Here is a 12262-nt window from a genome sequence, read left to right as displayed (position 1 = left end):
TGCCGGCAGCAGTTTGGTTGTTGGTGCACTTCACAGCAGGTAAGAGACCTTTGGGTTTTTTTCCTACGTAGCATTTTATCACTTAGAAGAAGCACTCGGGATAATTAGTGGGGTTTTCCTCAGCGTCTGTGTGGGGTGCTAGCAGACATCTTTCTTATTAGAGAGAGGAAAATCTGACGCTCGATTGGGGTTTATGGTGTGATTTCTGTAAGAATGCCTCGATCTGCTGCCGGAGCTGAGTCTCCTGCTTGTCCCCACACCGTGGCTCTGCCCACAGCTGGGCTGGTAGCCCAGAAACCCCCCCACCCTGGGCTGCATCCCCAGCCCCGTGGCCAGCAGGGCTGGGGGGGATTCTGCCCCTCTGCTCTGCTCTGGGGAGACCTCCCCCAAACTCTGGGGCCACCACCATCAGAAGGACATGGAGCTGCTGGAGCAGGGCCAGAGGAGGCCATGGAGATGCTGGGAGGGCTGGAGCCCCTCTGCTGGGAGGCGGTGTCACAGAGATAAGCAAACACAGAGGTACCCCATCTCCTGCTCGCTGAACACCTCCTGCACTTCCTCTGCCTTCTACTCACCAGGACAAGGTCCTTTTTATTTTCTTTAACCCCTGCACAGCAGTACCATTTTCCCTCATTGACACGGAATGGGTATTTCTACTTAATTTTTTTTTTTTTTACATACCTTTGCTCTAAGCCAAAGTTAATTTCTCCTTCTTTTCTCTTATTTCACCCTGATCACAACTTTCATGCTCTGCTGCACTCCGATGGTGCCGCAGCAGGAATTGTCTAGCACTTACCTAAGTAAACCACTGACAAAAATGATTTGAAGCCAGACTATTTTTGTCTGTTGACTCAAGTGCTCTGGAGTTCGGTTTTGCTGTCAGAAAGCAAAGCTGTCTGAGGGATGTTTACACAGTCACCGGGCAATTTTCAGTTTATTGGAAGGCAGAGCATTTACTTGAAGGAGCTGGGTGCTGTGATTGCTCATCCCGTGCAGTTACTAATCGCCCTGCCTGTTTGTGAGGCTGAGGCCCCACAGCAAGGATTTCAGGCCCCAAAACCATCTGGATTTAAATAAAGCAAGGTGTTAATAGGCATTTTGGCAAAGCTTATATATTTCACCTTCACCTCAGACATCAGCACTCGAAAAACACAGAACGGATCCCACCTCGTTATATAACAACAACCTGAAATAACTTTTGGGGATGTTTTTATATGAATATACATACAGGAAAGGATGTTTTTATATTAATATACATCTAGGGCAATGCATTACCATAGAAGTGCCCCACCGTCCAAGCTGGCATAAAAATCAGTCCGGATTTAAAGTTTTACCTTAAAATTTGTTTCCCATCCGGCAGGTACCATGTTATTAAAATAGTGATGTCTCTGTGGCAGGTTGGGACTTACAGAAAGTGCTGGTTGGTCTATTCGCCTCGAAGCATCCAATGTATTCTCACAGCTCCTGTAGTTCTGCAGGGACAGGCTAAAAAAAAAAAAATTAAAAAAAAGGGAAATAGTTGTTAATGCAGATTGCAAACTGTGCGGGAAAATATTGAGTTTAGTTCAGGCTGAGCCTGAATAATTTGTGTAAAATGTTTGTACTCGAAACTCCTGGTACCGGAGTGTGGGTTTTATCTCTTTTAAGTCTAGAGATGGCACAGGTTGGGATTCAAAGAGAATTTCTGAGCAATCCTGTGGAGTTTGAAATGTTTGGAAGCAGGTTTGTTTGGCTGGGCCGTTGGCAGGGTGCTTGCTGCAGCTTCATCCGTCGGGGCAGAGTCAATTAGTTAATTAGGAACAAGCTGTGTGGGATGGGCATTCCTTTGGGAATCTAAAGAAATTGTAAGATTGCCAGTTCCCGAGGGTCTTACCCAAAATTTTATGTGTAATACTCAGGTCTGGGAACCTTGAAGTTGTGTTAGTCATTTGGGATGGGATCAGCGCGTTTGGGCTTGGGGTCACCTGGAGGGAGTGGGAGCACAGACCTGATGAAGAGCAGAGGAGGGTCCTCCTGGGGGGCAGGAATGGGGCAGAGAGGATGGAAACTGGAGTTTGGGGTGAAACCAGAGCCTGGGGAGAAACCAGAGCTCGGGGAGAAAGAGGCAAGGTGAGGGGTGCTGAGGGTTTGCTCTTGTCCTTCACAGACAGTCTTTTTTCATCCTGGGCTTTGGGAAAGAAGGGGGCAAATATGCGTTTTTCTGAAGCAGAGAGTTGCCTGGTTTTAAAGCAGGGGGTTCTGAAACGCTCTGCCCTTCCCCTGCCTCCAGGGAGAACCAGCTAAAAATCAGCTGCTGCAGGGGGAAGGGTCTCACAGCCACAGCTCAGCAGCGTCAGCGGGGAGCGTTCGCTCGACAGGTCTCAGGAAATAAGCGTTTCGGATTTTCTGAAGCTGTAAAACAGCAAAATACAAAAAAAAAAAATCTGTAAGTTATTATTTCCACTTTTCAGCAACCGGTGAAAGGCATTCCTTTCTCTCTAGGGAGAAAAATGCTATTGGCATGGACGGTGCCGGCAGCAGTTTGGTTGTTGGTGCACTTCACAGCAGGTAAGAGACCTTTGGGTTTTTTTCCTACGTAGCATTTTATCACTTAGAAGAAGCACTCGGGATAATTAGTGGGGTTTTCCTCAGCGTCTGTGTGGGGTGCTAGCAGACATCTTTCTTATTAGAGAGAGGAAAATCTGACGCTCGATTGGGGTTTATGGTGTGATTTCTGTAAGAATGCCTCGATCTGCTGCCGGAGCTGAGTCTCCTGCTTGTCCCCACACCGTGGCTCTGCCCACAGCTGGGCTGGTAGCCCAGAAACCCCCCCACCCTGGGCTGCATCCCCAGCCCCGTGGCCAGCAGGGCTGGGGGGGATTCTGCCCCTCTGCTCTGCTCTGGGGAGACCTCCCCCAAACTCTGGGGCCACCACCATCAGAAGGACATGGAGCTGCTGGAGCAGGGCCAGAGGAGGCCATGGAGATGCTGGGAGGGCTGGAGCCCCTCTGCTGGGAGGACGGGCTGAGAGAGTTGGGGGGGTTCAGCCTGGAGAAGAGAAGGCTCCGGGGAGACCTTCCAGCCCCTTCCAGTCCCTCAAGAAGGGGGGCTCCAGGAAAGCTGGGGAGGGACTCTGGATGAGGGAGGGGAGCCCTAGGAGGAGGGGGAAGGGTTGGACCCGGAAAGAGGGGAGATGGAGCTGAGCTGTGGGGAAGAACTTGTTTGGTGGGAGGGTGGTGAGAGCCTGGCCCGGGTTGGCCAGAGAAGCTGTGGCTGCCCCATCCCTGGGGGGGTTCAAGGGCAGGTTGGAGGGGGCTTGGAGCAACCTGGTGTGGTGGGAGGTGTCCCTGCCCAGGGCAGGGGGTGGCACTGGGGGGGCTTTAAGGTCCCTTCCCACCCAAACCATTCTGTGATTCTACAATTCTCTGCGTCCACATTAAAGGTTGTCCCCTTCTCTGACAGAAGCCTGCATTAAAGGCAACCTGATGGCTCCCAAACCTTCCCATGGAGCTGTAGAAACCTGTGATGATGGGAACATGACATCTAACGTGGCTTCTCCCGTCCAGCCTGGAACCAGTGTCACCCTCTCCTGCCAGCTGAATCCCCTGCAACACACCGGGCTCTGCAGGACCGTTATTTTCCTTAACAGCTCTGAACTAATTAGAAGTTACAGCCGTGCAGTGAGCACCACCTTTCTAGTCCCTACATACGGCAAACACCAGTTCACGTGCAAAGTAGTTTGCGAACAGAAGAAAAAGCTCATTTGTGGAATCGAGATAGAATCTGGAAGTAAGGAGGATTTAACTATTTCGTGTTCTTCAGCGTTTCCTGCGGTACCTCTGAAACGCGTGTTAGAAACCAGCAGTGGGTGGCTTTTTTCATAAGAGGTGCTGTCTTCTAGTGACTCTTTGTATTTAAAATACTCCTGGCTGGGACTGTGCATCTCTGTTATCGATGCTAAATAAAACCTCCTGCTCAGAGCAAACGTCATACTTTTCTGCTCTACCCCTGACAGTCTCTCCAGGACACAGGGGACTTGCAAGAAAAATCCTAAATTTTAGGTTTTCTTCCAGCCTGACGAGCTGCTGATCCCGTGCAGTTACTAATCGCCCTGCCTGTTTGTGAGGCTGAGGCCCCACAGCAAGGATTTCAGGCCCCAAAACCATCTGGATTTAAATAAAGCAAGGTGTTAATAGGCATTTTGGCAAAGCTTATGTATTTCACCTTCACCTCAGACATCAGCACTCGAAAAACACAGAACGGATCCCACCTCGTTATATAACAACAACCTGAAATAACTTTTGGGGATGTTTTTATATGAATATACATACAGGAAAGGATGTTTTTATATTAATATACATCTAGGGCAATGCATTACCATAGAAGTGCCCCACCGTCCAAGCTGGCATAAAAATCAGTCTGGATTTAAAGTTTTACCTTAAAATTTGTTTCCCATCCGGCAGGTACCATGTTATTAAAATAGTGATGTCTCTGTGGCAGGTTGGGACTTACAGAAAGTGCTGGTTGGTCTATTCGCCTCGAAGCATCCAATGTATTCTCACAGCTCCTGTAGTTCTGCAGGGACAGGCTAAAAAAAAAAAAATTAAAAAAAAGGGAAATAGTTGTTAATGCAGATTGCAAACTGTGCGGGAAAATATTGAGTTTAGTTCAGGCTGAGCCTGAATAATTTGTGTAAAATGTTTGTACTCGAAACTCCTGGTACCGGAGTGTGGGTTTTATCTCTTTTAAGTCTAGAGATGGCACAGGTTGGGATTCAAAGAGAATTTCTGAGCAATCCTGTGGAGTTTGAAATGTTTGGAAGCAGGTTTGTTTGGCTGGGCCGTTGGCAGGGTGCTTGCTGCAGCTTCATCCGTCGGGGCAGAGTCAATTAGTTAATTAGGAACAAGCTGTGTGGGATGGGCATTCCTTTGGGAATCTAAAGAAATTGTAAGATTGCCAGTTCCCGAGGGTCTTACCCAAAATTTTATGTGTAATACTCAGGTCTGGGAACCTTGAAGTTGTGTTAGTCATTTGGGATGGGATCAGCGCGTTTGGGCTTGGGGTCACCTGGAGGGAGTGGGAGCACAGACCTGATGAAGAGCAGAGGAGGGTCCTCCTGGGGGGCAGGAATGGGGCAGAGAGGATGGAAACTGGAGTTTGGGGTGAAACCAGAGCCTGGGGAGAAACCAGAGCTCGGGGAGAAAGAGGCAAGGTGAGGGGTGCTGAGGGTTTGCTCTTGTCCTTCACAGACAGTCTTTTTTCATCCTGGGCTTTGGGAAAGAAGGGGGCAAATATGCGTTTTTCTGAAGCAGAGAGTTGCCTGGTTTTAAAGCAGGGGGTTCTGAAACGCTCTGCCCTTCCCCTGCCTCCAGGGAGAACCAGCTAAAAATCAGCTGCTGCAGGGGGAAGGGTCTCACAGCCACAGCTCAGCAGCGTCAGCGGGGAGCGTTCGCTCGACAGGTCTCAGGAAATAAGCGTTTCGGATTTTCTGAAGCTGTAAAACAGCAAAATACAAAAAAAAAAAATCTGTAAGTTATTATTTCCACTTTTCAGCAACCGGTGAAAGGCATTCCTTTCTCTCTAGGGAGAAAAATGCTATTGGCATGGACGGTGCCGGCAGCAGTTTGGTTGTTGGTGCACTTCACAGCAGGTAAGAGACCTTTGGGTTTTTTTCCTACGTAGCATTTTATCACTTAGAAGAAGCACTCGGGATAATTAGTGGGGTTTTCCTCAGCGTCTGTGTGGGGTGCTAGCAGACATCTTTCTTATTAGAGAGAGGAAAATCTGACGCTCGATTGGGGTTTATGGTGTGATTTCTGTAAGAATGCCTCGATCTGCTGCCGGAGCTGAGTCTCCTGCTTGTCCCCACACCGTGGCTCTGCCCACAGCTGGGCTGGTAGCCCAGAAACCCCCCCACCCTGGGCTGCATCCCCAGCCCCGTGGCCAGCAGGGCTGGGGGGGATTCTGCCCCTCTGCTCTGCTCTGGGGAGACCTCCCCCAAACTCTGGGGCCACCACCATCAGAAGGACATGGAGCTGCTGGAGCAGGGCCAGAGGAGGCCATGGAGATGCTGGGAGGGCTGGAGCCCCTCTGCTGGGAGGACAGGCTGAGAGAGTTGGGGGGGTTCAGCCTGGAGAAGAGAAGGCTCCGGGGAGACCTTCCAGCCCCTTCCAGTCCCTCAAGAAGGGGGGCTCCAGGAAAGCTGGGGAGGGACTCTGGATGAGGGAGGGGAGCCCTAGGAGGAGGGGGAAGGGTTGGACCCGGAAAGAGGGGAGATGGAGCTGAGCTGTGGGGAAGAACTTGTTTGGTGGGAGGGTGGTGAGAGCCTGGCCCGGGTTGGCCAGAGAAGCTGTGGCTGCCCCATCCCTGGGGGGGTTCAAGGGCAGGTTGGAGGGGGCTTGGAGCAACCTGGTGTGGTGGGAGGTGTCCCTGCCCAGGGCAGGGGGTGGCACTGGGGGGGCTTTAAGGTCCCTTCCCACCCAAACCATTCTGTGATTCTACAGTTCTCTGCGTCCACATTAAAGGTTGTCCCCTTCTCTGACAGAAGCCTGCATTAAAGGCAACCTGATGGCTCCCAAACCTTCCCATGGAGCTGTAGAAACCTGTGATGATGGGAACATGACATCTAACGTGGCTTCTCCCGTCCAGCCTGGAACCAGTGTCACCCTCTCCTGCCAGCTGAATCCCCTGCAACACACCGGGCTCTGCAGGACCGTTATTTTCCTTAACAGCTCTGAACTAATTAGAAGTTACAGCCGTGCAGTGAGCACCACCTTTCTAGTCCCTACATACGGCAAACACCAGTTCACGTGCAAAGTAGTTTGCGAACAGAAGAAAAAGCTCATTTGTGGAATCGAGATAGAATCTGGAAGTAAGGAGGATTTAACTATTTCGTGTTCTTCAGCGTTTCCTGCGGTACCTCTGAAACGCGTGTTAGAAACCAGCAGTGGGTGGCTTTTTTCATAAGAGGTGCTGTCTTCTAGTGACTCTTTGTATTTAAAATACTCCTGGCTGGGACTGTGCATCTCTGTTATCGATGCTAAATAAAACCTCCTGCTCAGAGCAAACGTCATACTTTTCTGCTCTACCCCTGACAGTCTCTCCAGGACACAGGGGACTTGCAAGAAAAATCCTAAATTTTAGGTTTTCTTCCAGCCTGACGAGCTGCTGCTGCTGCAGTCGTCTGCTGCATCAGTGCTGCCTCTGCTGCAGTCGTCTGCTGCATCAGTGCTGCCCCTTTTTTTTTCTTGTTTAAATAAAAATAATGGTTGATTTCTTCAAGCAAAGCTTCTGTTGCCCAGTCTGGAGAGCCACTCAGCACTTGCATTTGTCTGATACCCTTGTAAAGTCACTGGGGTTTCACTCAAGTCTCAGAGGTCTCCACAGGCTGCTGAGATCACAGAGTTGTCCCATATAAAAATAATTTGCGGGAACATTTTGCCTAGAAATTCTTTAAAAAACCCAAAATGATCAAAAAGCCAAACCTAGCAGATCTTAAAAGAAAAAAAAAAAAAAAGGCCAGAAAGTGATACGAATATCTGTTTAAGATCCTCCAGATGAGCCCAGAAATGTGTCATGTATCCAGAATGGGACAGATGGCCATCCCACCTGCACCTGGGATAAAGGAAGGCTCACCTACATCAGCACCACATATGTAATACAGTAAGTAACACGGTGACATGGGTTCTTTAATACCTATAATTGTATCTTAGAGTTGTGGGTTTGGGGGTTTTTTTCATTTTTTACACTGTTTGTTGAATATTTGTCCATATCAAAGCACACGGGAGAGCTGGTTTATGACCAACCAAGTAACAAGTGATGGGACAAGAGGAAACAGCCTCAAATTGCCCCAGGGGAGGTTTAGGATGGAGATTGGGAACAATTTCTTCCCGAAAGGGTTGTGAAGCCTTGGCAGAGGCTGCCCAGGGCAGTGGTGGAATCACCATCCCTGGAGGGATTTCAAAGCCGGGCAGAGGTGGTGCTGAGGGACATGGGTCAGTGGGGGTTTGGGCAGTGCTGGGATGGTGATTGGACTCCATGGTCTGAAAGGTCCCTTCCAAGGTGGATCTCACAGTGATTCTGGTTAGCAGCACCAGCACCAGAAATCCTGTGATCCAAGCTGCTCGGAGTCGAGCTAAGGAGATGGAGAGATACTTTGCTTGGAAATGTGGTTTTTTTTTGCTTCCTGCCTTAGTCCCAGCCTCTATTTTTGCTCGCTCTGGTTTTGCTGAGCCTTTGCTGAAAAAGATCATGGTGACTTCTGCAGCAAACTGTGGGGAAGGGGCAAATGCTCCCTAGAGCCCCCCAAGGCGTTTTAGGAGACCTTGGATTTGAGGAGTCACCATGCATAGGAGGAACCTTATTAAAGACCTCTATTGAAGCAAGCATCTCGGTAGAATTAATTAGTTTTGCCCTTTGCAAACCAGTGGGTCCCCACTTACTTCCAAGGTGTTGCATGTTGACCATCTCCTTGCCGTGCAAGCTACTCTTCATCACCTTCTCCTTCACCTTCTCCTTCTGTTGGCCAAGGCAGCAGCAACTTTCTCAGCAGCCTGTAGAAACCTGTCACTGCTCTTTAAGCAGAAGGAGAATAAAGGGGTAATTTGCAGAAGAGCAGGGAAGGGTGGTGTAACACAGAGATATGGCAGTGCTTGCTGGTGAGTTATTAAATATATTACAAAATACAAAAGGTCAGCCTGAAGCAACATGGTAAAACCACCTCTGGTTCAGGTGGAAGAAAATACACAGAGGAGCTAAATGAGCTCACCCAGGCAATGGGTTGAACGACACCAGGAATTAAAAGTTGTGTTTGAAGTCATGCACTCCAACCATTAGACTGCAGATAAATTACGTATTTAATCACTAAGTTATATTAGAAAAAACCCAACCCCCCCAAAATCTGTCATTCCCCCAAATTCTGTGTGGCAACACTAAGGTTCATTCACAGAGAAACATTAATCATTACATTATTAAAAGGAACCTCCTCACACACTTTGCAGCTCAGTGGAAATCCGAAACTATTTCCTTCGTCTACAATTAAAACCAAAAAGAGGTGTAACACCTTCACAGCCGGTTTGGCTAGAGGAGTGTTTCCTGTAACCACCGTATTTAAGCAGATTTTTTTTCAAGGGGCCCATAACCTGCCTGTTTTTTGGTGCAGAAATCATCCCTTGAAGTCTGTCTGGTGGGGGAGATGCTGGAAGAGCCCCCAAGGGACCCGAAGCAGCACAACTCTACAGGGACCTGCGCCGTGCCCCGAGTCACCCAGGATTTAGCTTTCTTGGTGTACAGGAGGCTATTAACCGAGGATTTTTTCCTTCTCTTCCAGGCTGTCAAATGGGACAGATGTCTTCTGTGCCTCAGAAAAAAGTTCGGGTGGGAAGTCTGGCTCACTGGCTCTGAGCAAGCTGAATTTTGACTCTACCTACACCCTTGTGGTGGCTGCCTCCAACGAGCTAGGAAATGCTTCTTCAGAGCCCCTCGTCTTCATGCTGATAGACATAGGTAAATGCACGACACCACCTTCCAGTGAGCCCCAGCCCTTTACAGAATCACAGAATCTTATAGGTTGGAAGGGACCTTAAAGATCATTCTTGGCCAACCATCAACCTAACTGACAAAAACAGACACCCGCACAACAAACACGAAGCATCACCATCACTAAACCATACCTCCCAGCACTACATCAACCTGTCTTTAGAAAGACATGAAGAAGTTTAAACAAGAAAGTGTTTAAACCTCTCAGAAAAAGCATATCCATCCAGTCTAACCCCATAATTGCTTCCCATGTAACCCCCCTCACCCCGTTCCGAGCTGTGCTGCAGACCTGAGCACCGTTTGCTTTCTTTCTGATTTTTTTTTTTTATTTTCACTGCCAGTCAAACCACATCTTCGCAACTTTTCGGTGGAATTTGAAAATTCTGTGACCAACTGCAGCCTTTCCTGGCACGCCGAAGCAGGAGCACGGCACTGCCGGCTGCGGTACCGACCGCTCACCCGGCACACCTGGAACACGGTAATCCTCCTCTGAACAAAAGGGAATCACCATCCCCAGAAGTTGCTTAAATATCATTATTTCTTACTAGAATCCAATGTCCAAAATTGCCTTTCTCTGCTCGTTATCGCCGTATCTAAGAAAAACTATTGCCTACTGGTCAAAAACGATCATTGGTCTAAAAGTGAATGAAGGTAAAACACTGATCCTGTGAAAAAAGCAGATTAATGAATATTTCCCCTTGCATCCGATGTCTGTGTGATGGGCTGAAGGGTCAGAGGTTGCTTTTGACCCACCACTTTACTGGAATACGGTCATATTTGCTCCTTGTAGCTCACAGCTATAGGTGCAAATTCCAAATCTTTTTGCTTTCCCCAGTGCCGATTGGAAATCTTCGGTCTTATTTTAAGTGGTAAAAGAAACGTATTGCTTGAAGTTGAGCAAAACACGCGAACAGAAAGTTTGTTATCGTTGCGTAATTAAATGAGGGGTTTTTTTTCCTGATGAAGAACTGCAAGCCTGATGATTCGTTGCATCATTCTTTGAGTGATTAAAGTTGCCTCAGCTCAGGGGTTTCCCCGTTGGTTTTAAAGACGTGGTTTAGGTGGATGGGCTTCCTTCGGGCATTAATAACACAGCCTGTCACTGCCTTCAACCTTTATTTCCCCATGAGTCTGACATTATACATCCTTTGTCTTCGTTAAAGGTGGAAAGCTTAAGCGGCGAGAAGTGCAGTCTTTATGGTCTGGAGCCTCACACAGACTACGAGTTCCACCTCAGCTGTAAAATCCACCCCGAGAGAGGGCTGTGGAGCAACTGGAACATCTACCAGACCCGGACTCCTGAAGCAGGTACCTCCTCCTGCAGGAAACCCGTGTCTAACCTCTGCCTACGTGTGGAAACTTCTAGCTAATGAGCTCAAAACGCTGCCGGGTGTTTGCCGCTTGGTTTGCGGCGTCTCCTTAGATCCCGACGCAGCGCCAAGGGGGAAGCAACTTCTGGAAAAGGATTGCTTTTTTTTTTTTTTAATGAACAAAAAATTAAGCTGTCTGAGTTTCTTGCAAAACAGGAATTTCAAGAGTTGACTGAGAAGGTCTGAAGGTTGGTTTTTTTTGTTGGTTTCTTTTTTGATGGAGGAGGTTGGGGAGAATTTTGCCCGGAGCCATAGCAGCCTCCGCATGGTGGCACAGCTGGAAAAGGCAGAGAGGGTTTGTGCAGCTCAGCCAGGGAAAGGAAAACCTTCTGTGTTGGCTCATATCTAGGCGTTTCACTGAATTCCTCCAACAACCCTGTGCTCAGGTTGGGACGGCTGCCACGTCACCCTCTGGTGCTGATGCACCACTGCTTGGGTGACACGCTCTGGGTCCTTAAGCTCGCCCAACAGTTTGCTGAGAAGTTGGGTGAACTGGGCAGGGAACTGCCTGGGCTCTCTCCCTTCTGCTGATGCTGGCAAGTTATAACAAAATAATTTAATTTTGCCAAGTCATTTTTTTTCCCCAAGTAGAGAAATTACCTCACTTGGAGACACCTCCACCATGCCCTGGAGCTGCTGGAGACCTGGGGAGCTTCAGCAGAGCAGAACCTGCCAGGCCACTCGGGAGAGAGAGATTCCCACCAGGGATTCAGTGAGCAAAAAGCATATTTCGGGGACAGATGGCACCAACCTGAGGGTGATCGTGTTAGCTCCTGCCACCGTTCATATTGGCAACCTCAGCTCCACAAACTCCCATGCTGCAAAACCTGCATTTCTGATGAGAAAAAAAAAAAAAAGCTTCTCAGAAGTTTGTGTTTCAACAAAGATGTGTCAGCTGCTTTGGCATCCCCTCCTTTCATCTCCTGCTTGGCTTTCGTTGCTCTTTTTTTGTGAATTACTATAAGCTCTTCAGGCTAGTGCTGTTATTACTCATGCTATTTACCACTACTGACAGCATCAGTTTCTGTAAGAAGCATTGATTGATGCAAAAGGTGTGAACTTTTCCTTCCCTCCCCCACCTTCCTCTCAACAGTTTTCTCCACCTTCTCGCTGCACCCCAAGTTGCTGCAGCCTTTGTGGTCACCACCCCTCTCCCCACTGGCTGTTATAGAATGAGAACCTTTTCAGCAAACCAAGGAGCGTTTTCTGTCCCCAGATCAGGTGACAGCAAGAGGTTGCAGATGAGAAGCTCTGGGGGCCTCATGGTTGCCCTACTTTGAAGGACCTGAAGTTCTAGCTTCCAGAGGAGGCCCTGGAGATGCTGGGAGGGCTGGAGCCCCTCTGCTGGGAGGGGGGGCTGAGAGAGTTGGGGGGGG

At 48.8% G+C, this 12262-nt stretch overlaps 1 protein-coding gene across 1 annotated transcript in view; it reads left to right on the top strand.

Annotated features, from left to right (window-relative positions):
- The first annotated feature begins 5537 nt into the window (after positions 1 to 5537).
- The window catches only part of IL12RB2 (interleukin 12 receptor, beta 2), a 20940-nt gene continuing 14215 nt past the window's right edge, over positions 5538 to 12262 (top strand). Inside the window, exons 1-6 of the mRNA XM_014937377.1 lie at positions 5538 to 5629; positions 6524 to 6850; positions 7527 to 7641; positions 9308 to 9483; positions 9858 to 9994; positions 10680 to 10824. Coding sequence (XP_014792863.1) covers positions 5572 to 5629; positions 6524 to 6850; positions 7527 to 7641; positions 9308 to 9483; positions 9858 to 9994; positions 10680 to 10824 — 958 coding nt within the window. The 5' untranslated portion in view covers positions 5538 to 5571. The remainder of the gene's footprint in view (positions 5630 to 6523; positions 6851 to 7526; positions 7642 to 9307; positions 9484 to 9857; positions 9995 to 10679; positions 10825 to 12262) is intronic.

Source organism: Calidris pugnax, unplaced genomic scaffold (genome assembly GCF_001431845.1).
Source record: "Calidris pugnax isolate Ruff unplaced genomic scaffold, ASM143184v1 scaffold29, whole genome shotgun sequence".
In the NCBI taxonomy this organism is placed as follows: Eukaryota; Metazoa; Chordata; class Aves; order Charadriiformes; family Scolopacidae; genus Calidris; species Calidris pugnax.
Note: the sequence above shows the minus strand (reverse complement) of the source record. Positions and strands in the feature narration are given on the sequence as shown.